The 26762-nt window shown below is 46.1% G+C and overlaps 1 protein-coding gene across 1 annotated transcript in view; it reads right to left on the bottom strand.

Annotated features, from left to right (window-relative positions):
• The window catches only part of LOC121833211 (flavin-containing monooxygenase 5-like), a 61845-nt gene extending 37499 nt beyond the window's left edge, over positions 1-24346 (bottom strand). Inside the window, exons 1-3 of the mRNA XM_042286337.1 lie at positions 24343-24346; positions 24234-24240; positions 23366-23783 (exon numbers count right to left, since the gene is read on the bottom strand). Of these exons, the coding sequence (XP_042142271.1) occupies positions 23366-23783; positions 24234-24240; positions 24343-24346 (429 nt within the window). The remainder of the gene's footprint in view (positions 1-23365; positions 23784-24233; positions 24241-24342) is intronic.
• Positions 24347-26762: the final 2416 nt, after the last annotated feature.

Genomic DNA, 26762 nt, shown 5'->3' with positions numbered 1-26762 from the left:
GCGTAACTCTTTCGACCATAATTACAAACTGATGTAAAAAGTTTCAAATAAAATGACCAAATAGGCGCCCAAAACTTCGCGACTGAAGTGCTTCCGCAAAGTCAATTTTTCTAAAGTAAATATCTGTCAAAATAAAATAAAAAACGAAAAAAGGGCCTCCGTTGACAATGAACGCACTCTTCTTCTATAACATTCTAAAATTAGAAAGAAATTGCTCCAATAGTGCACCCTGTACCACTGTACTACGAAACCATGTTTTGCCGAAAAGGTCAATGTTCGCGGGTGTCCTCTGAATTAGCTTTTTGCACTAGGAAAAGAAATCCTACATCAGATAAAAGATAATGTTGTACACTACAAGATGATATATAACACATAATTTTAGCAAGCTTGAACACGCCACGATCGCATTTCGAAAACGTGCTGAAAGCGTCATATGTCATGGCCGCCGTGGGACCGCAGCCTTAAAGGAGGACCAGCAGAAATATTCTTCCGCCTGGCGGAAAGTGCTCCTCGCCCTCTTTCTTCTTGTATTGTAGCACGGCGAGGCGAGGGGAAAGGTCTCCTTTTGCGCCCGCTTCTTCTGAGAGGATAAGCCGAGAAAATCCCCATTCTGAGCGACGGGCGATCGGTGCGGCAGCAGCGACCTCGTGACTTAGAGGTAGCTTCAGCTCCTATCGCGTAATCTGCCCCATTTTTTGGCGCTCACCAAGCCTAGCCCCTCGGGTGTCGGTTTTACGGAGCTGCAAGGCTGCGCCCGCGCAGTCACCGAATTTCCGCTGTCGAAGGTCTTTAGTTTAGCCCGTGGCAAAGTAAACGCATACTTGAGAGCTGCGATGCATCCCCGTACCCATTGAAGGAACGTTTCATAGATATTTTCGGTTGATCAAGGAGCTCAAAACACATGCGCGAGAAGTGGTGACTTGAATATGTAAGGATGACTCACATCTTCACAAAACGTTCCATCTTGAAAAAAACGGCTTATCACGCTCAAACCTGCCTCAAATTGGGACCGATGGAGAAGAGAACGATGTACCAGGCGCGGGCATCTTCTAGAAGGTCTCTGTTTTCGAGCAGCGAGCACAAACATTGTGTGCGTAACTCACACTATATGATGGCCAACGAATGTTGGTGACATTTATATTTACGCATCCCAGCAACCACATGAGGTGAGAAGGCAGCTATGGTGTGTGTCGATACTAAAAAGTTCTAGTGGATCGTCTTTAGCTCTCGGATAACCGCACCCTACAACAATTTATAAGCTATAACCTTTCTGTGAGCATTCTTGATCGAGTGCGGCTATCGAAGCGTCTGATGTTATAGTTCAACGTTGCTTAAATCGGCGCTATAGCACGTGCTGCCACTTTAAAGTATTTCTGAGGCATTAAAAATAAAAAATAAAAAATCAACTGTAGCCTTTTTTTAACATAATACGCGTTTGTAATTTGTCTGTGCAAACACATTTTAGTTAGCACGGACAAACTATTGCCGGTCTTTCTGATTTTGTTTTTTAGAAATAAATGATATTTTGAAAACTGTCAATGCAACTATCCAACCTAAGTGGCAGAGCTCAGTGCTTGACAATACATGTTGCTGGGCAGAAATAGTAAAAAGTGCCGATGTCGCGTTCGGGCTAAAAGTGCCACGTAATGCACGCGTACCGCTACAAGTGCGTCCGGACATTTCACCGAACGCCGTTTCATCGAATGCCGTTTCATCGAATGCCGTTTCATCGAACGCCGTTTCATCGAACGCCGTTTCATCGAACGCCGTTTCATCGAACGCCGTTTCATAGAAGCCGTTCCATCGAACGCCTTTTCATCGAACAATGTTACAGTCTTTAATACTTTGGAATTTACTTTAATTTTTATACACAACTACATCTCATTCTCTCTTTTTTTTCTTCTTTTGTTTCTGCTTTTATATCACTGGGTGCAGTGGCGAAATAAGTTCCATCGTGAACATATCCTGCTTCGAGAAGAAAGCCTTCATGAAACAATGACCCCTCTCCATGTCACATGAAACAATTAAAAATGAGGCAAAAACAGAAAGCACAGACGCTTAAAAGTGTTTTAAGTGTCTGTCCTTTATTTGCAGCGTCGTGGTTTCAGCCATGTATGTACATGAGTAAGGCTTTTCAGTAAGTCGCATACCCAATTGTTTTTATTTCTTTTTATGCGAATTGCTTTTATTTTTAGTAATTTGACACCACCTTCAAAAGAATTTCTCAAGTGACTACCGTAGTCTTAACAAATGCAAGGTGAAACATCTCTAAAGCACTGTTGTGCCCCAAAACTCGGTACAGAGCCATAACTGAGAAATTCGATGAAACGGCCCTTGGCGATTCGATAAAACGGCGTTCGATGAAACGGCGTTCGATGAAGTGTCCGTTCATTCGGTGAAACGGCTTTCGATGAAATGGCGAAAAAGTGAGGTTCAGGCTTGGTCGGAGATTGCTACGGTTACACACGTACGCTTTTTCAGTTCTATCTCGCATAAATAAGCTTCTTGCTCAAATAAACAGGGGCATCTGACTTTTCGCTCATCCTGGCCTTTTGCGCGACTGTTAACAAGTTCTAAAACAGACAAAGCAAAAGTGATTTAATTAGCTCAGGATTATAGGTTGAGCGAAATATTTACAAAGTTCAAGGTTCCCTGAGTCGTCTTTTGTATTCAATTCCCCCTCCCCTCACACCCACTTCCTTCCTCTAAATAAAAAACGTAGATTATTTTATGAACCACCAGTAATAGAGCGTACTCACAAAACGTCTATTTGGCGTAAGAAAGCGTAAGAAAGGCCTTGTTTAAATGTTCGAGCAATGAACTTGTTTTCTTACTGTGCGTGACACAGCTAGCACGAAAAACAATATTGACATTTTTACGCAAGGGCCATGCAGAATTTAGTGTATAAGAACAAATTGATGCCTCGTAAGTAGGTGCCCAACGGAAGCACTCTTTACCGTATTGCTTGTTTAAAAATAACAACTTTTCAAACATAAAAATAAAACAAAATAACACCACTTTTTTGGGGGCCACTAAATTTACTGATTTACTATGTTAGCGTTGATTGTGCAGCGGTATGCGTAGATTAGGCGACACCGTTAGCGCAAACACGACATCGCGCTTTTTGCTATTTTCCCCAGCAATGTATCGACTCGCACTAAAATCTACCGCTTAGGTTGGATACTCGCATTAACAGTTTCCTAAACATCGTTCTCTTCTAACAAAAAAAAAGTGGGAAACACCGGTGATAGTTTGTGCTAACTGCGTAGCGTAGGGTACCTAAAAGTTTTTTTACAATGTTAAATACAATTCTGTGTCACGTTAAAAAAAATTGTCTGCTTTTGCCTTAGTTTCCTTGAGACACCGCAAATACTTCGAAGTGGCGGTCCGTGCTATGGTACCGATACAAGCAATGTTGAACCATAACACGACACGCTAGACTCGTCAAAAAGGGTTTTAATATTGTCCTTTCGCTTCATAGCCGCACTCGATGAAGAATGTAAACAGCGAGTCTAGCTTACATTTCGTTGTGGGGTACGGACCGTATACGGTTATCTAAGTGGCTAAAAGCGACCCACTAAAACTTTCTAAAATTGACATCCACCCTTGATGCCCTCTCACCTCAGGTGCTTGTTGGGAATGTGTAAATATGAATTTCATACATTTTGCTGGCCATCATGTTCTGCTAGTTAGGCACACAACAGGGCATTTTAGTAAATCGTTTTCAAAGGCCCGCTGCCACTTCAGGCGCGCGCTTCAGAGAATGCATCGAAGTGGCAGCGCGAGCTCCCGCTAAATATAGCGTGGCCTGAAAACGTAGTCTGCTAAAGTTCTTCAATAATTTGTGCTCGCTCCTAGAAAACAGAGACCTTCTAGAAGATGCCCGCGCCTGGTACATCGTTTTCTTTTCCATCGATCCCAATTTGAGGCAGGTTTGAGCGTGATAAGCCGTTTTTTCTTGAAGATGGAATGTTTTGTGAAGATGTGAGTCATCCTTACATATTCAAGTCACCACTTCTCGCGCATGTGTTTTGAGCTCCTTGATCAACCGAAAATATCTATGAAACGTTCCTTCAATGGGTGCGGGGATGCATCGCAGCTCTCAAGTATGCGTTTACTTTGCCACGGGCTAAACTAAAGACCTTCGAAAGCGGCAATTCGATGACTGCGCGGGCGCAGCCTTCCAGCTCCGTAAAACCGACACCCGAGGAGCTAGGCTTGGTGAGCGCCAAAAAATGGGGCAGATTACGCGATAGGAGCTGAAGCTACCTCTAACTCACGAGGTCGCTGCTGCCGCACCCATCGCCCATCGCTCAGAATGGGGATTTTCTCGGCTTATCCTCTCAGAAGAAGCCGGCGCAAAAGGGGACCTTTCCCCTCTTCTCGCCGTGCTACAATACAAGAAAGAAAGAGGGCGAGGAGGACTTTCCGCCAGGCGGAAGAATATTTCTGCTGGTCCTCCTTTAAGTGACTCAAGAACAAAGAAACCAAAGTCTCTCTTCTTGATGTTTCTGGATTCAGAAATCTCTCGAGACATTCTGTCGCTCTGGAAGTGGGAAAGCTTAATCACCTTCCTGTCGTTCAAATTTTCTGTGTTACGACAGTCGCCAGCACTCTGTACACAAGTTGGCTATGGAGAGGAGAAAAGAACGCAAGCGCTAGGCAATTCGTTCATGTCAGCATTAAAGGGGGCGGTGATCTGCACAACATTCGAGGGGGGATCGACACTTTTTAGATACATTATGCGAAAATTAGTGCCGCTAAATTTGCCCTTGCGTAATTTATAGCTAAATGTGCTGCAGAATGTTCAGTGCTTTCTGTTTTGGTTTGTTTGTTTTACAAGAGGAATATGAATTAAAAGTTTAAGCTCGAATCAAATCAAAAGGTGCAAAATAGTGGCCAGAAGGTTAACGTCGAATTAAATATCAATTACAAAAATAGGTACTATCGATAAAAGAAAACTGAACAAAATGCACACTCAAGATTACAGCACCTGTCTGCTTATACCTCAAAGACCGTGTGCAGCCGAATTCCCGTGAAGTATTAAGAGTGGCCGCATAAATCGGCTTGGTGCCGAACCTATAGAGTAATATATAGTGTAAAGTAGGGTTGGCCACTCACTTATGCCCCAACGGCTCACTCAACTGCCTGCGCATTTAGAGGCTGTTGTGAAGTTCGACTCGGCTAGGGGTTTGTCGAAATGTTGTCATATCTCGACTTTGACGTCAAACCTTAAGGTTCGAGTGGTTCACCGAGCCTCCGACCTTTGACTAAACTTCTAAGAAGTTGGACTTATAAGTAGGGTTCTGCGTTTTCGGTTTCTATTTTTTCAAAATTCGGCGTACTTTTTTCGGTGTTTATTTTAAAATTTAATTTTCGGTTTTTTTCGGCGTATATTTATGCCCACAAAAGTTTATCGGCTTTTTTCGGTGAATATAAAATGAAGACCAGCGGACACCGGATCAGATGATCCCTGCAGCTCTAATATTTGTGATCACTCAAAGAAGAACGCCACAGATGCATTGGAAAAGAAATGGACACTTTATTTGGCAAATGTGTGCAACTGTAAAAGAAAAAAAAGAAAAAAAAAACCTGAGAAGCACAAACAAGTCAGATATGAAGCCTATGTCCATAAACATAGAACTTCACCTTCTGTACATCATGATTACGTTATCTTATTATAGTACACACACATGTACGTTCCCACTGCCCAGGTTCTTTCTCCTCGCTGATCCGCACTCTTTCTTTCCTATTATTATGGCCCTGTGCTTCGAGAACGCCCTCTCAACAGTAATAGTGGACACTGGCAGGCTGAGGAGATGTAGCGCTGCCTGAGCCAAAATCGGACAACCAACCAGCTGTGATCGCCAAAAGAGAGACGGCGTGACTTTTTGAAGCTCAACACAATATGCAGAGCTTGCATCAAATCAGCCTTCCTTACAACGAGTTTGAAAACACGCTCGTACATGGCGAAGGTATGGGGCATTTCGGAGTTCACGTTCCGATTGCGCACAGTAAACCAAGACGTCGTGATGGCACCCGTGTATCCCTTACCTTCGGACACGTTTCGATAGACACTGTCGTTCCACTTTTCGCCACGGATCTGCGGTACGACTGGAAGGTGAACGTGACCTTTTCCGGTTAAAAATAAATTTAAAGAAATGGATTCGACGTACTTTTATCGGTTTCTATTGGTTTAAAAAAAAAATGCCGAACGTAAAACTGACCTTTTTCGGTTAAAACCGAATTTCCGAGAATGGATTCGGCGTACTTTTATCGGTTTTTATCAGTTTAAACCGAAAACTCCGAACCCTACTTATAAGCAATGTTTCCCGGCTTCTACACAAATATGTTGAATTTCGGGAAACAAATAATGTAGAAAGTAATTCATTTTAAATATTATAATATGGTTACCAATGTTTACAGCATATAGAAGCGAAAATATGCACCTTTAATGTTTTCCTTAGTAATGTAAACCAGTGATGCCAATACACCCAACAAATATAGCACTTTTCCTCCACAATGCGTTTTTTTTTTTTTTTTTTAATTTTCGCGCATGCGCACGCATGTTCAACTTCAATCGAACCCCTGTCGAACTTGAGCCTGGGCAACTCCGCGACATTTCTAGTCTTGCCTTCTTTAGGTGCCTCGGTTGGAACCAGTTAAACAAAGGAAGTAGGGAGACAGCAGAAAAGAAAGGCGAACCGACAGCTGGACTGCTAGTTGTTTTATTTCATCTTCCTCCTCTGCTATTAGTTTGAATCCATTCCATTTTTTTTTTGCCTCTGCTTTTTTCTGCTTTTTTCCCATTGCTCTCATCTTTTTTTTTGTTATTGATTTTATTCAACTAACCACAAAGAGTGTTGTGTAGAAAAAGTTTTTCTATGGCTTGCAAGGTGATTGAAGGTCTGTGTTCTATTTTAGAAAAACAGACAGACAGGAACTGTGACTTAGTCACCCTGCGTGAAGTTAATTTTAATTATATCCTTTCTTGTTCCTTTTTTTCCGTCAGTCCCCGTTCCCACTTCGTTTTCCGCCAACATGACATACTCCCCCCCCCCCCCCCCCCCCCCCCCCCCTTTGCAAAAAGACTGCTATGGAGTGTAACCATCAGGAGGCCGCGTGTTCCTCTTGGGTCTGGACCTGACGGAGTATTCGGTACTTGGCACATTTGCTGCTGTACCGGAATCTGTTGGAGCAACCGTTCTAGTTAACTTCGAGGCGTTCCAACAGTGTCCGTCTTCTGTTCGGAACGTTTTGGGTCCGAGTGCTTTTTCTATTCTGACTGGGGCACTAAACGATGGAGTGCCCTTTGTCGTATGTCCTGGCAGTCGGACGCGCACGTAGTCCCCTCCCTTGTACTTTGGAGTTTTGAGCTCCCTGCGTGAGCTCCCTGCGCACGTAGTCCCATTATGTCGAGTCTCGTACGCATGGGTTGTCCCTGTAACCGCACTGACGGGGACGGATTAGTTGCTGCTTGAGGTGTACAGCGGTAAACTCCGAGGAGTTCCACCAGGTCAAGCTGTATCTTGCCCTTCTCCAACAAAATGCTTTGAGTGTAATCCTTGAGCACTCTGTTAAAGCGTTCCACCTGTCCATTTGCCTGTGAATAATGGATAGATAATGTTGCGTCCGTGATTCCTGTCTTGAAGAAATGGCTTAAACTCTACAGACATAAATTGTCAACCGCGGTCCTGTACCAGAACTTCCGGGTAACCTTCCCTGCTGAAGAATCCTTGCAGGAAGCTTATTACTGCATCAGTTTTCGGGTGTTAGTAGAACCCAACCTCTGGCCACTTGCTGTAATAATCTATTACGGTGATGGCGTATCGGCAGTTTCTAGGAAAACTTGTGAACGGTCCGACGAGATCAATTCCGATCTGCTTCCACAGATCCTCAGGGTTGCGAGCTGGTTGCATGGGAGTCGTTGCTGTTTTTGCTGTTTTGTCATGTTACTGACAGGAACTCCAGTTGGTGATGTAAGCATTGTTGAGTTTCATGCCACTCTTTGTAAGCGTGTCAGGACTTGCTCTGGACCCTCGTAATGTTCGTTTTGCTATATCCCTGCAACGAGACTATCATCTGAATAGTTGGCGGTGCCACGGCATCTCTTCAGCATTGTCGACAGCCTCTTCTGAAAACCTGCTGCTGCAAAAGCGAGGCCGAAGCAAACTGTTTTGTATCGAAAGAGCCCATCCTTTTTTATAAACGCCGACAGACCTCTGCTCTCCTCGAGCAACTCCATCTGATGATAGGCCGATGAGAGGCCAAGTTTGGATAATACTGTCATCCCAGTCAGTTGATGAAAAATTTTCTCTGGATGAGGAAGTGGATGACTCTCAATGACAATTGCCTGATTTAGTTTTCGTAAGTCGACGCAGAGTCGAATTTCTCCGTTTTCTTCCCGGGCATAATGATTGGAGAAGCCAATTCTGAGGCGTCGATGTTCTTGATCAAGCTTGTTACCTCTAACTTTCGTAATTCATGAGATACCTTGTCTCGTGCTGTCAGTAGAAGACGACGAAGTTTTTGTTACATCGGCTGAGCAGTGGTTCGTGTTTTGACCCTGTGGACAAAGTCCTTCACGAGTCCGAAATCCTCTGAAAAGAGTTGTGGAAGCTTCTTTTTATACCGCTAAGGATTTCGTTGATTTCCCGTTAATAGTTAGTTTTTCGATGTCTACCATTATCTGCATGCCTCGAAGGATGTATAGATCAGCCAATGGTTTGCCTCATATGACATGGAATGTGATGGCAGTTTATCTTGCACCAAGTGGTACTTCAGACTTGGACATCCCCTCTACCTAGATCAACCCATTGGAGTAATTCCTAAGTTCCGGGTTAGAATGCTCGATCTTGATGTGTCGAAATTGTGTATTGTACATCGCCGAAAATATGATAGAAAGTGGCAATCCTGTGTCGAAGTGCAACTTGACCGGTACGCCAGTGATGACCGCCTCGCAGTACAAGGTGTTCGGAAGTTCCTTAATGTACATCAGCCCTTTGGCTTTCATGGAAGACGTGGCGTTCGCTGTGGTTGATTTTCTGCATACTGGCGCGAAATGACCTCGCGTACAACATTTCTCGCCTATCTGCGTTTACGCTGGGCAGGAAGTATTTTCAGCTAAGTGAGCCGAAGATGCGCATCTGTAGCACTTCTGACCTTCTTTTGGAAAATTCGCAGTAGTTCTTGTAAGAGCTGCAACCTCAGAAGTGCTCGAGATTTTCTGTTTTCGTTGAATAGCTTAGACTCGCGCAAAGCTTGTTCCACTTGTCTAGCAATGGCGAGTGCTGTGTTCAGTGTTAGTTCTTCTTCAGGCAAAAGTCTCTTTTTCACTTTCTTGCTGCTGGCAATTTCCCTACTAGCTGGTCATATATTAAATTATCCGCGAGTTCTCCAAACTTGCATGTCTTGACCAGGCTCCGTAATGTCGCTACATACTCTTCGACCGTTTCTCCCGGTAGTTGTTCCCTTTGAGGGAAACGATAGCGTTAGACAGTTTTGATGTCAATTGGCGAGAAGAATTTGCTCAGAGTACGTACTGTGTCTCGGAATGCCTGAGTAGTCGAAGCACTGTCCACAGAAGTTGATGGTTGAGGGTCTTATGTGGTAGCAGGTAGAGAACAAAATACTTGCTGACCCTCCACTCCAAGGCAGTTGAGAAGTATTGCCTTCTTCCTGTCGTCTGGGTAAAGGTCTGTTCACACGATGCATCTTTTAGGCGCGCAACAGTTTCGCGACACTCAAGTTTCGCGAAATGTGCTCGTTCACACGTACCGCTTCACGTGCAACAACGATGACGCCTAGACTCGCGGAAATAGTTCGGGTGTTCACCATAAAGTGGCGCTTCACTTGAAAGCCAACATCATCATCAGCACCATTAGCCATTCAGCGTCGTGTTCTCCATCTCCCGCCACATTCTAAGAGTCAAAACGCAGGCGAGCTGGTGAACAATCATAATTAAGAAATAAAACCTTGAGACAAGGAAACAAAAAGGGACATACACACCGGCGTCTTAAAACCAGCACAGCATACAGCTGTTATTTACTTCGATTTACTTAATTTACTCTTAAATTGTCATTTACTAGTTGTTGAATTGTCATTTACTGCCATTTACTTTATTTACTGTTGGATATGTATAATTTGGATGGAGGTTGACAAAGAAGACTGTTGTGGAAATAAATGAGAGCTGCACGCTGTGCTGGTTTTGAGACGGTGCTGTGTACGTCCCTTTTTGTTTCCTTGTCTCAATGATTTATTTCTTAATTATGACAAAAAATAGTCGCGAATTATCATCATCACCAATTACGTCTTCGTCCATCGCTAGATTTTTTTCCGATATGCTCCTCACTTTTTCTTCAGTTGTGCTTGACGTGCTTGTGGAAGCGCCGGCAGTATCCATCGTTCGTGGTTTCGGTTTTTTTCGGATTTGGCTCGGCTACAAAACCGGCAGGGAAGTGATCTTCTCAAACAGCTCGCTCCCCCCTCAAAGGCCACGTGAGAGCGTTTCTGAGCGGCCATTGGCGGCGCCCTCAGAGTGATTGACAGGACTCGGCAAAGTTTCAGCAAAAGCTCGCTCCAGAAGCGAGGTGTGCGCGCAACTTTTTTTAGATGCGCGCGTCCTTTTCGGACTCGTTCAGACGGCGCAACCATTTGCGCCGTCTGACTAGATGCGCGAGAAAAGTGCATCGTGTGAATTAATTTATTAATTAATATTTCAACTAAAAAATAGACATATGGTTTCAATTAGAAACTTGCTGGGCATCATCAGACCACCAAATCCCTAAATGAGTGCTTTTCAGAAAACATTTGAGCGCTTGAAGTGCATTAGTGCACTAAAGCTGCCACTGGTGCAGCAGGAGCATGGCTACCGGTGCGATAAGGGGCCGCGCGGTTTTTCCGTCTCTTATCATAGCCACAGCCTTCTACCTGTTGCGCGACTGGTTCGTGAAACACGAAAGAATAAAATACATTAAGACGAACACACCGATGTGTTTTATTATTTCGTGTTGCAAGTCATCTGCCGACCTGCTCTATGTTCATCTCTGACTGGTAGATTTAGCGCACTATTACGCTTCCTACGCGCTCAAAGTATGTCTAAAAATTATTGGCGTAGAGGTTTTTGGAGGACGCGTAGCAGGTTTCTAATTGGGACCATCTGTACATTTTCCAGTGTTGGGCACAATACTCGGTAAAAGTATTTAAATTAAGCTACTAAATATCTGCTTTTTAAAGCATTTAAAATAATACTCAAGTTTCTTTAACTGTAAAGTACCTTGAGTAGAATACAACTAATTAGAAATGTATTTCAATACTTTTGAACATACTTCCACGTTGCGTAATTTATATCGACGTCAGTGACAAGCACATTTATAGAGTTGCGCGAATTTGGTTTACCCGAATGGTTTATTAACACGCAAACACACAACGGCGAAAAAAAAATGAACATCGTAGGGTAATTTTATGGAGTCCAACCATAAGGAGCAGAATATCACTGATACATGTTACAAAACATTTTTGGGAAAAACAAAAAAAAAGAAAAAAAAAACGAGGTTGCTTTAGATATTCGCAACTTTTACAAATTTCAGAAAACAACGCAGAGTAATTGGGCGGGACGCTAAAAATCCTAAAACGTCACTCATAAAGCGGTATCTCCAACGGATCATCGTATTTTTGTAAACGAAGAGCGCGCTCGCACAAGACCGAAACGACGCACCATTTGGCGATTCTCATTTCCTCCTCTTTTCGCTTTGACTCCGCGAGACCGCGGAGAGGAAAGGAAGCTAGGCCTTTCCTCCTCCTTCTCAACTCTTCTGCGATAAGATGACGTAAACATTCTCGCTCATTGGCTCCTTTATTTTCCAGAAATACGGCCATCTGCTCCAGATATGGCTATACGAGTGATATTTCGTGGTTTATGGCGCCCTGTTGAACACTTCTGCAAGCTTGTTTTGTGAAATCCGAATTTGGGTTCAGCATCCTTTTAACAACCTATAGACCTTTGTAAAAAGTGCTCTCTGGCCGCCGCCATTTTCCGACTCGAGCGACCCCTATCAGCCAAAACTTTCTGCCACCCGCGTGAGCTGTGGAGACCCTGTTAGCGCGGCTCCCCACCTGCATTGTGCATTCGAGGTTCGCGGGATTTCCTTGAAAGTTTTTACTTTCTTTGCCTGGTCAGAATGCTTGCATGTTTTCTGTAATCTTCCACCGTGAGAACCAGGGATTGCCAGGGCTCGTGCCTGCTTGCCCTTCCCCGGAAAAAAACTAACAGATCGAACGTCAAGCAGCCCGCGGCGCGGGCCGTTCGACGTACTTCGAGGATCATTTTCGTTGAGGTAATCTCCGAAAAATCTTCCCGGTAATGTTCCCGGTCTTGGCGAGAAGTAGCTGATAGGGTCCGGGGTATGGGGACTAAATAGACGCGTTCGTTCATTTGTTTTAGTGCCGTGTAAAAAGACATCAGTCTTCAAAACGTACCCCAAAACCAGCCGGATTCCGTCCGATCGTCGTGAAGTGACTATCGTCGACACTGTATCTTCCTTTCTCAAATCCTCTTCGGATAGCGCGGCACCGTGGGGCACGTACAATATATCTTGTTCCATTGATGAGACTCGTTGAATTTCATGTTGTAAGCGCGGGGAATATTCATGCAGGTCGGCTATCCTGTGGTGGGGTCAAATATTTTGGGCAGTTAAGACCTTTGTAGATTGAAACGGCTGAATGCATGGTGCCGTTAAAAACTATCAACAGAAAATAAACAGACGTTTCAGTTGAATTCGTTCTGTCGCGCACGGACTCGCCAAAAATAGCTTTCCTTTGTTTGTTTTTGTTCCCAAAAATTGGGCAATCCTTTCTAAAAACTGCGAGAAATTCTCTTTGCCATAGAACACAAAACAAAAAATAAAACTAGGCAATTTTACCTCCACCAGCGTCCGGAATTGCGCGTACGCAGACTGCCACAGCCTTCTGACGAGAGAACCCACAGCCCAGCGCAGTCAGGCAACACTGACGTTCACTCTCAAAACCAGGGACGCGCGCTGTAAGTCGCTTTGTTCGAGACTGCCGCTGGAAAGGTCTATAAGGGGCGCGCTGGTGCCAATCAAATTGGCTGTCATCTGGATGATCGTCGTAGAACAGCACTAGGAGGCGGGGTCTGCGAGGCCTAATTAATTGTAGCTTTGGTGTTTACAAGCGTATTAGAGCCTTACTTTATCTTTTCCCGCCAGGAAGGTGTAGTCAAGCACCTTTCTTGTGAAGTCGATCATCCAGGAGCTAAGGAGCGCGATTCTCACATCGCAGTTCCACCACCCCTGAAAGTTGCGAGTAGTGACATCGCTGAATATCACGTTCTCTGGCGGACCTTACACGCATCGTTTAACTACAATTCATTTTTTTCCTATACGGGGAATTTACTATAAACGAACTTGTGATACGGAACGGAAATGATGAAGGGATAACAAAGAACGCCCACATGATAGATACGGCACTCTGCGCACCTCCTTCAAGTAGGTTGCGTTCAGAAAGGCAATGAACGTTGGGGAACGCTCTGTTGGCATTTTGAGAGGTCACCCTGCTCGTAGTTAGTTTCCTGTCATCTTCTCTGCTTATCAACAATTCATTAGCAACAGAATTGGGTTGCTGGAAAGAATGTTCAAGTTGGCTCGTACCTTGCCCCCGCCTCTTCCTACCGAAAAACTCGGGAAATGGCGGAAGGTCAAAAATGAATTTGAGATAATGAGTACAAGAGGCTCAGAAATTTAATTACAATACTCTATCAAATACTCCCCATCAAAAGTGTTTGCACGATAAAGAAGTTACTTGAAAAAATATTTTAACTGCAGTATCTTAAGTAGAGTATTTGTGATTGGGACAAGTCTTATTTTTGCGAATAAAAAAGTTAATTAACAAACGTTACTTAATAATTCGACTGATCGTTGCAATTCGCCCCATATGTTATGTCTCCCTCGCCATATCAATACCTGTACAAACGGGATAACAATAGCTTTCAAGGCTTTTTTGCTTTAAACATATCTGTATATCTTAAAATAAGCACCCCATTTTAGATAAACCCTGAGTATTGGTCGAAAGCCAGACTACATAGAAATCATACACAAAATTGGCAGCAACCTTCATCTCCAAAGTCCTATAACGCGGTAAACAAAAAATTCTAGGTGCGACAGATTGAACTGGTTTAGAAGATCGTAGAAAAAATTGTGAGCAGCAGGAGAGGCTCTATTCGACGTTTCGAGCGGACTCTGCTCGAAACGTCGAATAAAGCGTCTGCTGCTGCTCACAATATTTTTACGCCTGATACTCTCTTGGTGAACCATTGCTTATTAACACTTTGGATCTTGTTTATAGAACATCAAACTGTCTTTTCGGGGAATTAAGACGAAACTATATTTCGATCACTTTCCCCACAACATTAAGCGGGAAAACTGGGTGCCCAGGCACGTGACGTCAATCTTCTTGCTGAATCCGCTAGTGCAACAATGCCACCCAAGTGGCCTTTCCCCCTCAAAGGACGAGACTTCGCGGTTAGGTGTTCGCAGACAGGCTTTGCGGGGTTTCTGGAACCTCTCCCGAACGTCGTACCATATATGTGAAACCGAGCGTCGGTGTCGGGGGACGTTTGTTTCCATTTAACGGTGGGAGTCCGACGTTCGTAGCCGCGGCGGACGATCCGTGCTTCTACGCCACGACTACGGTAGTGGGGTCAGCTCGTCCCCCACCGTCACTTGACATTAGGTTGCGTCACACCAATTGACATCAGGTGACCTGTACATCATTTCAGTTTCTCGCTAAATTAGCGGGAAACGCACGAACCGTCGACGGACGGACGAACAAACTTTTGGGACTCGAGTAGCGTTAAAAAGCATTTCATGCTTTAAAATAAGAAAAACGCAGAATTGGAGCTGTCTTTTAATTAGGAAAAAAAAGTCGTTTACAACTCCCTGTAACGCCGAATTAAAGCGCAGCTCTTGAGGAGGAGGAGGGAAGGGTACTTAGGGGAGGGTAGACCCCTCCTCCTCCTTCTTCTCCTCCTCCTCCTCCTCCCCATTCTTTAATATGCTCCGGGGGGTCACCTGACCTCGGGGGGAGGGGGTCACGTGACCTCGGGGGAGAGGGTGTCACGTGACTTCGGGGGGAAGGACCCCCCAAGGTCACGTGACCTTGGGGGTCACGTGGAGGTCACCTTGAGGGTCACGTGACCTTGAGGTGACCTTGGGAGGGATCACGTGACCTGGGAAGGTCACGTGTCCTGGGGGTAACCTTGGGAGGGGTCATGTGACCTTGAAGGATCCCGACCTGGGGGTCACGTGACCTTGAGGTGACCTTGGGAGGGGTCACGTGACCTTGGGGTGGCTTTGGAAGGGGTCACGTGACCTCGGGGGTCGCGTGACCTTGGGGTGTCCATGGTTACGCCGACGGCGACGCCGCTCAATCCGGAAACGAGCGCCTAAGAGCTGCGCTCTAAAACTTGCCTCGCGGTTTTTTTAGAGCGGAGCTTTTAAGCGCCCGTTTTCGACTTCAGCGGCGTCGCCGTCACCGTTGCCGTCGGCGTTACCGCGCGTTGCATTAGGGGAAACGTCCAATGATGCAACGCGTGGCTCTCACTCGTGACCCGCGCGTTGCATTAGGGCACGTATCCCATATTGGCGTCACGCGTGACGTCATGCGTGATGTCACGAGGCTTCCGCGTGTTGCATTATAGGAAACATCACCCAAACTGACGTCACACGTGACGTCAGTTTGGGACACGAGGGTCTCGCGCGTCCATTATGGGAAACGCCCCATCACGCAACGCGCGGGTCACTCGTGACTCGTCCATTGCATCATGGGACGTATCCAGTATTGACGTCACACGTGACGTCTCGCGTGACGTCATGGTCATTTGTGAAGGTTACGACGAAGGTTGCGACATTCACGTGACCTTCACTTCACGAGGCCTTCAAGGCTGACGTCACGAGGGTCACGAGTGACGCCACGAGGGCGGAGGCAGAGAGGGGAAGCATAAGGGAGAGGAGCATGAAAGGAGGATGATGGAGGAGGGGAGAGAAAGGAGGAATAGGAGAGGAGGAGGGAGGAGTAGGGGAGGACGACATGAGGAGGAGGGGAGGGAGAAGGGGCATACCTTCCTCTCTATACCCTCCCCTCCTCCTCCTCAAGTGCTGGGCATAATTTGGCATTATAGGGAGTTCTAAACGTCTTTAATTTTTTTAACTACAGCATTATTTTTAGTTTATTCTGGACACAAAACGGCAATGAGCTGCCCTCTAGATTGCGTCTTTGTTCTGAAACTGCACCCTTATTAGGTTTTTATTTTATAGACCAACACGCGTCTCTGACGTCACGCCTCTGCGGTGGCGCTGTTGTCGCCATGGCACCTGCGCAGAAACTTCACCTCTCGCGAATCTGGTTTCTGCACTCGCGGAGTGCCCACACCTGGTATGGGCAATCGCGGGTTTGTTTGTGAACAGTGTGCCGGTCTATATAGATACCTGGAGAATTTGTAAATACTGTCCCGTGCATAATTAAGAAGATACGCTTCTACATTCACCTAGAAGTTTCATGTACACTTTTACCCGAGCGTAAACGATAAGGTGGCCAGAATAACCTTGCCTAGTCAGTCGAGCCCTAGCTTTTTTCCGAACATTTTAGGTCGAATATTTGAAATGACGAGCATGGTAGATAATGAGCCGAGCGCAGTATTTCCGGTTTATTCTCTGATTCTCCGTCGCGATAGCCTGCTATTACGCCGACCTACCGACGCTTGTTGCTGCCGCCGTCAACGCTCGCTGCTGTTTTCTCGACGTATGTTCTTCTTTTTCGTTTCAGGCACAAGTTCGACCCCCATTAAATGTTTATTACAGTTTTCTTCTGCCTCATCGTCTGTCATTCGTGACATTTCTGGTGCAAGTGCTGGGTAACGCAACCCTTGAAGCCTATCCCTCCAAGCCGCGAGCCCAGTCCCCGGCTCAAGAAGAATTTCCATGGAAACGACCGAGACCCAACGAAGCCACCGTGTTCAAGGTTTTCCCCCGTAATTTGGTTTACTGCCGGCGAAGACCCTTCAGTAGACGAAGCTGACAATGAACAACCAATCTTCGCAGACCCTTGCAGCCGCTCCCATCGCCCGTCACTCCTCGTACGCCGACACCCTTTCACGGCGGGATCCATGAGGACGTCGAGGACTGGATTCAAGACAATGAACACGTGGTACGCCACAACGGATGGACTGCTGAGCAGTACCTGCAGAACCTCTACTTTTCGCCGAAGGGTACTGCGAGACACTTGTTCGAGAACCACGAGGCTTCGCCAACGTCGTGGGACATCTGCGTGGCCGAGTTGGAGCGGACCTTTACGACCCAACACCGACGGCAGCGTGCGAAGTATCTGCTTCAGGCAGAGATTCAGGCCCCGAACGAAAGCGTGAAGAGCTTCGTTCAAGATGTGCTACGCCTAACTCTACTCGCCTACCGTCAAGCCACCGACGATAAAAAGTTGCGCTTTCTCATGAGATGCGTCAAGAGCGACATCTTCGGCGGTCTCATCCGAAATTTTCCAACGAAAGTCGACAGGTTTGCTGCCGAAGCAACAAACATCGAGCGCGAGCCAGCGGCCCGAGTCAACACCTCCTAGACAGCAAAGCCTGCCCGTTACGTCACATGACGTCTCGTCCGGGGGTCCGGCATGAGAACTGATTGGATGCGAGTGCCCGTCAGCGTTCGCCGTAAGGCCTCGTCTCCTATCATAGTCCCACGCAAACGCTGACGCGGCACTCGCATTCCATCAGCGTCTGTGTGGGGCTCCCGCATGTGACGTCTTGTGACGTAACGCGCAGGCTTTAAAGCTGTATAGAACTGTTACCCGAGCTCGCCACTATCATCGGCTGAGCTACGTTTCAACTCTGTAATCGGTCCGCGCTGTGCTCAGCACCAACGCCGTCGAGCTTCGCGACATTATCCGCGACGTTGTTCGCGAAGAACTCACGAAACTGCTGCTTGTTGGCAATCCCCCAGCATCGATGCCCATCGCCGAAGTTGTGCGAGAAGAGTTCCAGAGAGCCACCAAATCACGGACTCCTGTCAACCCTGCACCGCCGGAGCAACCGACCCTGAGCTATGGCGCCACGGCCGGACGACCGCCGCCAGAAACGCGCGAGTACCAGCACCCGGCGCCCCTTCGACGGGAGCCCCTCCGCATTACGCTAGACGCACTGAGGAACAAGCACCGTACGTCCGAACCGAACCCCCGGCGCCAAGAAAGATGGACGTGTGGCGCATGGCTAACCGACGTCCGCCGTGCTACCACCGAGGGGAAGCCGACCACGTGTACCGGCGATGCCCTTACTGGCAGACTTGTATGTAATCCATTACAAGTAACGAAATGACTCGTAAACCATTACATTTATCAGTAATTTAGTAACGGATTAATTACATATTTCCTAGAGTAATTTTAAAGTAATTCCCTTACATTTTTTACGTAACGGATTCCTTGTAATCCGTTACACTTTTTTTTCACGACCAACCCCCCCCCCCCCCCCCCGGCCCCTAACCTATCTAAAGAAAAGTTTTTTTTTTTTTTTTTTTTCGGGGAAGGGGGGGGGGGGGGGCGGTTGATGTCGAGCGCAGTGACACTGTCACGCGAATTGACCAGCGCCAGAGGGAGGCTTGACACTTCAATTCCGCAAAATATTTTTTTTTCTTTTTGCAACACCAAGCTTTTTAATTTATTTTTCTATATCCTAATAACAATGTCAAAAAATCCAAATCAACATTTTTACTAAAAGAAAAAAAGGGGGGGGGGGGGGGGGGTCAAGTTATGTTAGCTTTTTTTAGTCCCTTTGTTTTTTCTTTTGCGATCGAAGGCGGGAAGAGAAAGACGCCAAGGGAGTGTATGCCTCTTCGGGAAGCTCGAGGCGGTAAGTGCACTGAAAAGAATTAACAATGTCCTTCTTGGTTATTGTGACTACGACCATTTTCATAATGTCACAACACGAGACAACCGCTCCGTCTACAATGCCCTTTTTGTGAGTCGGCTTTTTGCGAGCACTTAGAAAATGGTAATGGTCTTCCTTTTTTCTTCTTCCTGTTTTGCCCCAGCAGGACGCATCTTTTCTCAAGCAGATATTTTTACAAATGAAACATAATGGTGGCTGACGTAGACTTAATATTCTGGGCTTCAGGAGAGAGTGAAATTCGTGAGTAGGGCCATAGCGCGGCTTACTTAGTACCCTACCCTTCGCTGCCCGTGGCATCAGCGGACGTATATTTGGAGAACACCTGAGTAAGCTGCAGTCGGTTCGTACTCCGTGCGTTTTTTAACAGCACCGAGAAAGGTACACAGGGCAAACGTGCGTTTACATTTCCTTGTTTTAACCACCGTCCTAATTACTGTTGTTATGAGTGTCTTTTTTTATTACTTATATTTATTTATTGGAAACCTTTTCTTTTCTTTTATTCACCAACGTCCCAACCGAGGCTCGACCTGTTCAGAACCAAAGGAAGAATATCAAGCCAAACCTTATTTATTATTGAATTACCAGCTTACAGTTACAACTATGTTTTGCTATTGTCTGGCAATATATGCCGGTATAGTAAGATGCACATACTTATTTTAGTTTTGGCTAGATCCTAGATGTATGATGACTTCTACAGCTTCGCGATTTCGACAATGGAGAATTTTAGTAGATCGTCCCGATGAGTCCGATAACGATACCCGATACTCCGCCGCCGCCTTTGCGCATTTATCATATCGTTATGGGGGTATCGAGGTATCGGAAGGATTTACTAAAACTCTCGAATATCAACGAACGGCTGCTACGAGGAAGCTTTGCTCTATCTTCGAGATAAATAGTACTTCCATTGCTTCGCAGAAAAATCTCAATGCAGAGCATAAAGCATTCGTGACGCACAGTATGGCGCTCCCTTGCAGTGCTTCAGTTCAAAGGGCGTTCAGCGTAACAGTCGACATATTGAGTACGAAATAACGCAAAATGTCTGACGAGAATTCTCAGAGTCAGCTGTTATTAAATGGAGTCATTAAATTGAACAGGTTGCAACAATAAGAACTTGAATAACCCTCTTCCCTTTGTTTCTTTCTTGAGGGCAATAATGATGAAAGTAACGTCACGAAAGTAACGGATTACTTTTTGGGTAACGGTCACTTACTTTTATTCGAAGGTTATTGTAATTGTAATAAATTACAATTTAGGCTCGAGTAATTATAAATGTAATTCTTTACTATTTTTCAGTAACGTGTACAAGTCTGCCTACAGGCCGACCTACATAGGGCGTATTTTTAACGAATTTACGCGCGTTTTAGTGAGCGTAATCACGATATTTGGCAAGTGCTTTTTTCAGAGAAGGGAAGAGGAGAAGGTTGCCAAACCACACACGACGCTTTTCGTCGACTTCTTCTCGGCATTTGGTGCAGTGTAGCCCGACTCGCGCCTTTCATGAAAGGAGGCAAAATGTAGACAGGCTGCTATTTTATTGCGTTCCGCGAGGAAACAGAAATAACTGAATGTTAATAGGCAACAAAAGCCAAATTTTCTTACACCTGTTTCAAAAATGTTCGTTGCAACCGTCAAGTTGCCAAACACTCTCGCAGGAGGACGGCCGCGATCTGTGCTCAAAACACTTCCTTTTGGAATTCTTTTCACATCGCCCGCAACATCGATGGTATTGTCTTCTGTCTGTCGTTCATCGCTCGTTCCAAAGAGATATAGCGATTTCGTAGAATTCGCCGATAAACCGACGAATGCGACAAGTGAGCTCCCATTTCGGCGGCCGAGTCACGCCTGCCTGCCGGCCGCATAGCTAGACAAGCCGATTTTCGAGGAACTTCCGGCTCTCAACTCGGGAGCTGATCGGTCGGCACCGCGCCGCACATTTCTGGATACGCCACGCCGAAATACGCCGATGCGCCGAGATCTGTCTCGGTCAGATCGCCGAATATGCGCATGTTTACGCCGACCTCGGAAGGGCTCGTCATGACGCCCGCTAGAACGCCCGCAAATACGTCGCAAATACGCCCCATGTGGTTCGGGCTTACCGGCAGCTTCGGCTTCGTGGGTTCGTACCGAACGCCTCCTGCAGGAGGAGCGGAGAGCGGCCGTGGGACATCGAGGAGTACCTGCATCGACCGCCGTTACCAGCGCCCACTTCCCACCGGGGTTCCCGTTCGCCGTCACCACGACGTCCGGCGTCGCCACTTTGAAGGTCTCGCCGAGGGACCCTGTCTCCCCTACTCGCGTCGGGGAAACTAAGCGCGGCGACTACTGGAGGTGGAGTTGCAGAAGACGACTGTCGGAAACATCCTCCAAGAGCGTCGGAGGGTACCCACTCTAGCGACGACGAGCATCCGAACGACGATTCTGCAACAATGCCCAACAACCTCACCGTTGTCTTCGACGGCCAAGACGCGTCGGCACTTGTGGACACCGGAGCAGATTACTCTGTTTTGAGCCGGAAACTCTCTCGCCGCCTTCAGAAAGTCACGATGCCCTGGAAAGGCCCGCAAATACGCACCACCGGAGGACACCTCATCATGCCTGTTGGGACGTGCACTGCTCGCGTCGAAATTCACGGGGAAACCTGCCCAGTCAAGTTCGTCGACCTTCAGGAGTTTGCGAGAAAATTCGTCCTTGGCACGGACTTAACGTGTTAGATTGGTGCCGTGATCGACCTTGGAGCAAACAGGTTGACGCTGTGAAAGCCCGGCCTACCTCTAAAAATGACGCCAGTAGCCGTCTGAGTCATTGCGGACCACATGAGCTTGCCGCCGCTGTCGAGTGTTCTTGGTCCCGTCGTTACCCATGCAGTCGTCTGCGGGGAAGTTCTTCTGGAAGGCAACGTCCAACCGCTTCTCGGAAGAGGAGTAGGCGTCGCAAGCTGCGCACCAGAGCTGAAAATTGGACACACTGTGATCCTCGTAACCAACCTTCGACAGATGGCGCAGGATCTCAAGAAAGGTGCCGCTGTAGGCCATGTCGAAGAACTTCGTAACGCCGCCGAGATCGCCGCGGTCTCCGATGGGGTCTCGCCATCTCAGCCGCGCAGCACATTGCCGCCGCAGCTCGACGTTATTGTTTGAAGAAAAAGTTAAACAGCGCCAAAAAAACCGAGGAAAAGAAGACGAAGTGTACAGTGGGAGCGCTGACTCTTAGGCGATTTATTGGAAGAAAGCACACAAATCGACAAGCGTCACGATCATCAAGAAACATCAAGTCACCGCTCCCCAGCGCGTGTCAAGCCTGCGCCAGCCAGCTGATTATACACTTCGTCGTCTTGTCCTTCGATGTTTTGGTGCTGTTTTACTTTTCCTTCAAGCATGCACCACCAACTTTCCCAACGTTCTGCCATATTGCTCAACGTTAACCCCAACACCAGTGCCACGGAACGACGACAGCTCAGAGACCTCCTCTCCGAACTCAGCGACTGCCTTGCGACGACGGAGACAGGGTGTGGGTGTGGACACACATTCGTCGCCGAGGCCTCAGCGAAAAACTGTTGAAAGGGTGCTTCCTACCGTACAAGGGACTTCGTCGCCTCGGGGAGCTCAACTGCGAAGGGGCGTCTGACAAAATGCAAACATCATCCGGACGCCGACCACAGCCCGAGGTAGTTCACGTCGGGAGACTCAAGCCGTTCTACGCTTGATAGCACTGAGGAGTTTTTTGTTTATCAGTACTTTTTTTGTTTTGTGTTGCATTGGGGTGATGTGATTTTAAAGGGAGAAGTAATGCAGCGTGAATGATCGACGAGATAGCCTTCTCCGTTCATCATGAAGATTCGCGTAACCTGTTTCCCCGAGCGTAAACCATGAGGAAGCACGAATGACCTTGTCTAGTCAGCCTCGCCCTAGCTTTTTCCCGAACATTACAGGTCGAATATTCGAGATGATGATCATACTAGATAAACAAGCAAACGCCGTATAGCCCATCCATTCACCGACGCTAGCTGCTGCATTCTCGACGTCTGTTGTTCTTTTTCGTTTCTGGCACAAGTTTGCCCCCCTTATAGTTTTAGTTCATTCCGTTTTGTTTTGCCTTTTCCTCTTTCATTCTTCAAAATACTACTCCGGTGACTTTCATATTTCCTTGAGGCTGGAGGATTCCACGCTTGCGTCACGTTTTCTTCAACGTGATCCCGAATAAACACCTATATATTGCCCCGCATAAAGAACTGACTCGTAAATCACGAATATCTTGGAAAGATTAATCCTTTAAAAAACTCTTCTGAACTCGAAGAAAAATAATTAAAAAAAGGCCGAACATTAGTTATAGATCTGCGTGCTCGGGTCTGCGGGCTGGCATCTGTATGTGTGTAGAAGTAGGCGTTAAGGATGTTAGACTCACCTCTGCAGCCACATGGGAGGCGTCGACGGCAGCGTCGATGCCCGAGTTGCCGATGCCCACGACGGCAACCCTCCTGGCCTTGAATTGCTCTGCGTCCTTGAGGCTGTGGGTGTGCACGATCTTGCCCTTGAATTTCTCCATGCCCTTGAACGTGGGCACGTTGGAAAACCCGTTGTGCCCTGAGGCCACCAGCACTGCGTCGAAGGTTTCTCGGCGCTCGACGTTGCCGTTGAGATCCTTGACGACGACGTCCCAGCGACCGGTGGCGTCATAGTCCTCGGCTTGTGTCACCTGGAGGACTTCGTGACGAAGGCGTATTTTACTCGTAATACCAAAATGGTCCGCGTAGCTTCTGATGTACTCCAGCACCTTGGTGTGTTGCATATAGTTGGGAGTCTCTTTGGGAGGCGGAAAGTCGCTATGAAAAACGTAAAGCAGCAGTTTTAGCGTGTTATTGTGCTATGCGTCACGGGCAGTCTTCTAAACTTCACGGAAAAAGTAATCAATTACGATCATAAAATGTTTCGTTTTCACAGCATTAGTTTAGCTTGTTTGATTATTTGAGAAGAAATAAGTGAGCATTACTTTAAAAAGAACCGTTACTTTTTCGATTACTTCGTATATATGAATCTGCCGTTTTGAGGAATATTCTTTTGTGCATTTTGCATTGTTGAATTAGAATATAAAAATTACAAACTACTCGTCCTCTTAACCCGCAAGTTTGGGTTGATCATTCTTCTTTCGCGGTTTTACGGCACAAGCATACACATAGAAGGGAAAGCATGTTTCTCTCTCCTGTAACGTTTGTCTCGTTCCTGCTTTATCACAAATCGGTGGACGTAAAGCGAGTGCTAACACGCACACGAACCTAGTGCCTGTAATTGCCAACCTATTAGAATTATCCACTGCTGATTATATTGCAAATGCCATAGATGTATTTTAAGCACGGCACATCAGAGACGCATCCACGCACGTACACATAGTGTAGAAAAGAAAAACAGCAAGGTACACGAGAAAAATGTCTATTTTCAACAACCATTGCAAACAGGATACAAATTCGCAACAACCATTGCCAAGCTGCCCAAGTTTTCGTCGTAAAAGCACATTTTGGATTTAAAACAAACGAAATAAAACTTATCTCGTCGGTACAGTTATTAACGATAAATAAGCAATTATTTTTGCGCGGTGCTACGGTAATTTCTACAAGTAAAACTATAAGGACACGTGTCTAGTGGTCAAAAATGTGCAGCATGGCGGCGGTCAATCAGGGGTAACATTCAGCTGCCAGATTATCGCTCTAAGCCCCTCTCCCCAGTGTTGTACGGAACGTCGTTCCAGGAACGCGTTTTTTTTTAGGAGGAACGAAGAAACCTCTCTGTTCCATTTTGCATCGATGGAACTGGAACGCGAACTCGTTACATTTTTACAGCGACGGAAGGCGGAATGGCGTTCATTTTTCTTCGTCCAGTGGAGCAATGAATATTTTTATTTCCAAGCGGAAAATTCTCAAAATAAAAAGTATAAAAACAATATATTTACGAAGAGCGTGATCTCGTGAACTTTTTGTTACGGTTTGTTTTTTGGGGTCCTCGCGTGGTAACAATCGGGTACAGGAGAGCTAGTAGGAATTCTCTTTGCCCGCTGTCTCGGGCATTGAATATTAGTGCCCGAGAATGTGGTACAGGAATCAAAACATTTAGTCGACGGAAAGGCAGAAAAAGCGACGTCTTAAAGTCAGCTACTTTCTTTGCTTACATGAATCCTCATACAACCAGAAATCTAAGGCCGACTACAGCCATCGCTGAACTCACACAAAGGGACCTCTAGTTACAACAAAAGGACGGGTTACCATACATCGAACACACCCTTGTATCTCAAAGATAGGTCACTCAAAATAAACACACAACACTAATCTTGATATTTTCTCCTCTTGTCCCCCACCTTCAAACTGAACAACGAGTCCACTCTTCACGAAGAAAGACCTGATGTTTTTAACACTGACCTTCCATCAGCCCGCCCTTTTTTTTCACTTGCTCGTCTTGCGTAGAGCAACATCGAGAAGCAACTGTAGTTTAGTTTAATTCTAACAAGGGACTTTGTTAGATTCAAACGTGCGAGTGTGTTGTAAAACACTCGTGCAATGAGGGGTTACAGTATATTTGGCTCGTTTGGATCGCCCACCACAAACATAAATATGGCAAAACTCTGAGACTTTTAGGAATGAGTATATCAAGAAATGAAACCTTGCTTGCGCTTGTTTTTCTGTCCTGGTGCCTTTCCATCACGGCATTCAAACTCGTATGTTCCCATTTGATGGGATAGATAAAAAGTATAAAGAAAGCTTTGCTTAATCTAACTGGTAATCAGCAAAATACAAATGTAACGTATATGTAACGATCCGTTCCATCTTTTGAACTGTGACGGGAACGAGTTCCTTTCTCACAGATGGAACTTGTAACGGGAATTCCAAAAAGTCAAAAGCAACGAGGAATGTGCTTCCGTTCCTCTTTTCGAGGAACGTGTACAACACTGCCTCTACCTCGTTGGCCGTGACGCGCGAAAACCGTAATCACCTGCTACATCTACACAGCTGATTTGCCTGGGATCGCTTGTAACGTCCGCTGCGGCCTGGTGTCAGGTGCAACGGAGTGTAGGACTAGGCGGCAGGGTCGGGCAGAAATACGCTAAAAATTATTTGGAAATAAACATACTCGAAGACAAGGCAAAGAAGGAAAAATAGAAATGCTGACATATATTCCTAGAAAGGAGTATCTCGATACGAATCAAATACATTTGTGACTTATAAAAGTATTCGAAGATACAAATACAAGAATACATTTTGCAGATACACAGATAGTGAAATATTTTCGACAAAAAGCTTTTTGAGATGTCCTCATACTCGCTGGAATTTGGTGGATCCACCTGCTAGTGTATACGTATAGTACAAAAAATAGACATGATTTATAATATTTGTGCTCTATTTGTTAAACAATAAACGAGCGCTCACTGTAGGATTTTAACGTCGACGTTTTTGAACCCGAAATGAGAAAGCGACTCTTCGGAAATCGTCACAAGATACATCTGACCTCGATAGTATCGCCGGTACCAGTTATACAGCTGAAAATTAAATGATGTACAAGAATGCCAAATACAGACAAAAAATTGTAACGCGTTACTGAAATATTAATACAAATTTATATTTCAGTACTACTATGGCGATATGTTTCTGCCTAGACATTGCCCAGCACTGCTAGCTGGCGCAAGGCGTTGCCCGATTTACACGGGTCATATCCGTCCATTTATGCTGCACGTTTTCTATCCACATGGGGATGGGTGGCAAGTAGTGATAGGACGAATATTTACCCGAATCGGGATTCGGAGCCGAATCCGAAGATTC

This window comes from Ixodes scapularis, unplaced genomic scaffold (genome assembly GCF_016920785.2).
Source record: "Ixodes scapularis isolate PalLabHiFi unplaced genomic scaffold, ASM1692078v2 PGA_scaffold7__128_contigs__length_106722199, whole genome shotgun sequence".
In the NCBI taxonomy this organism is placed as follows: Eukaryota; Metazoa; Arthropoda; class Arachnida; order Ixodida; family Ixodidae; genus Ixodes; species Ixodes scapularis.
The sequence above is the reverse complement of the archived record's forward strand: the minus strand, read 5'-3'. Positions and strand labels throughout refer to the sequence as shown.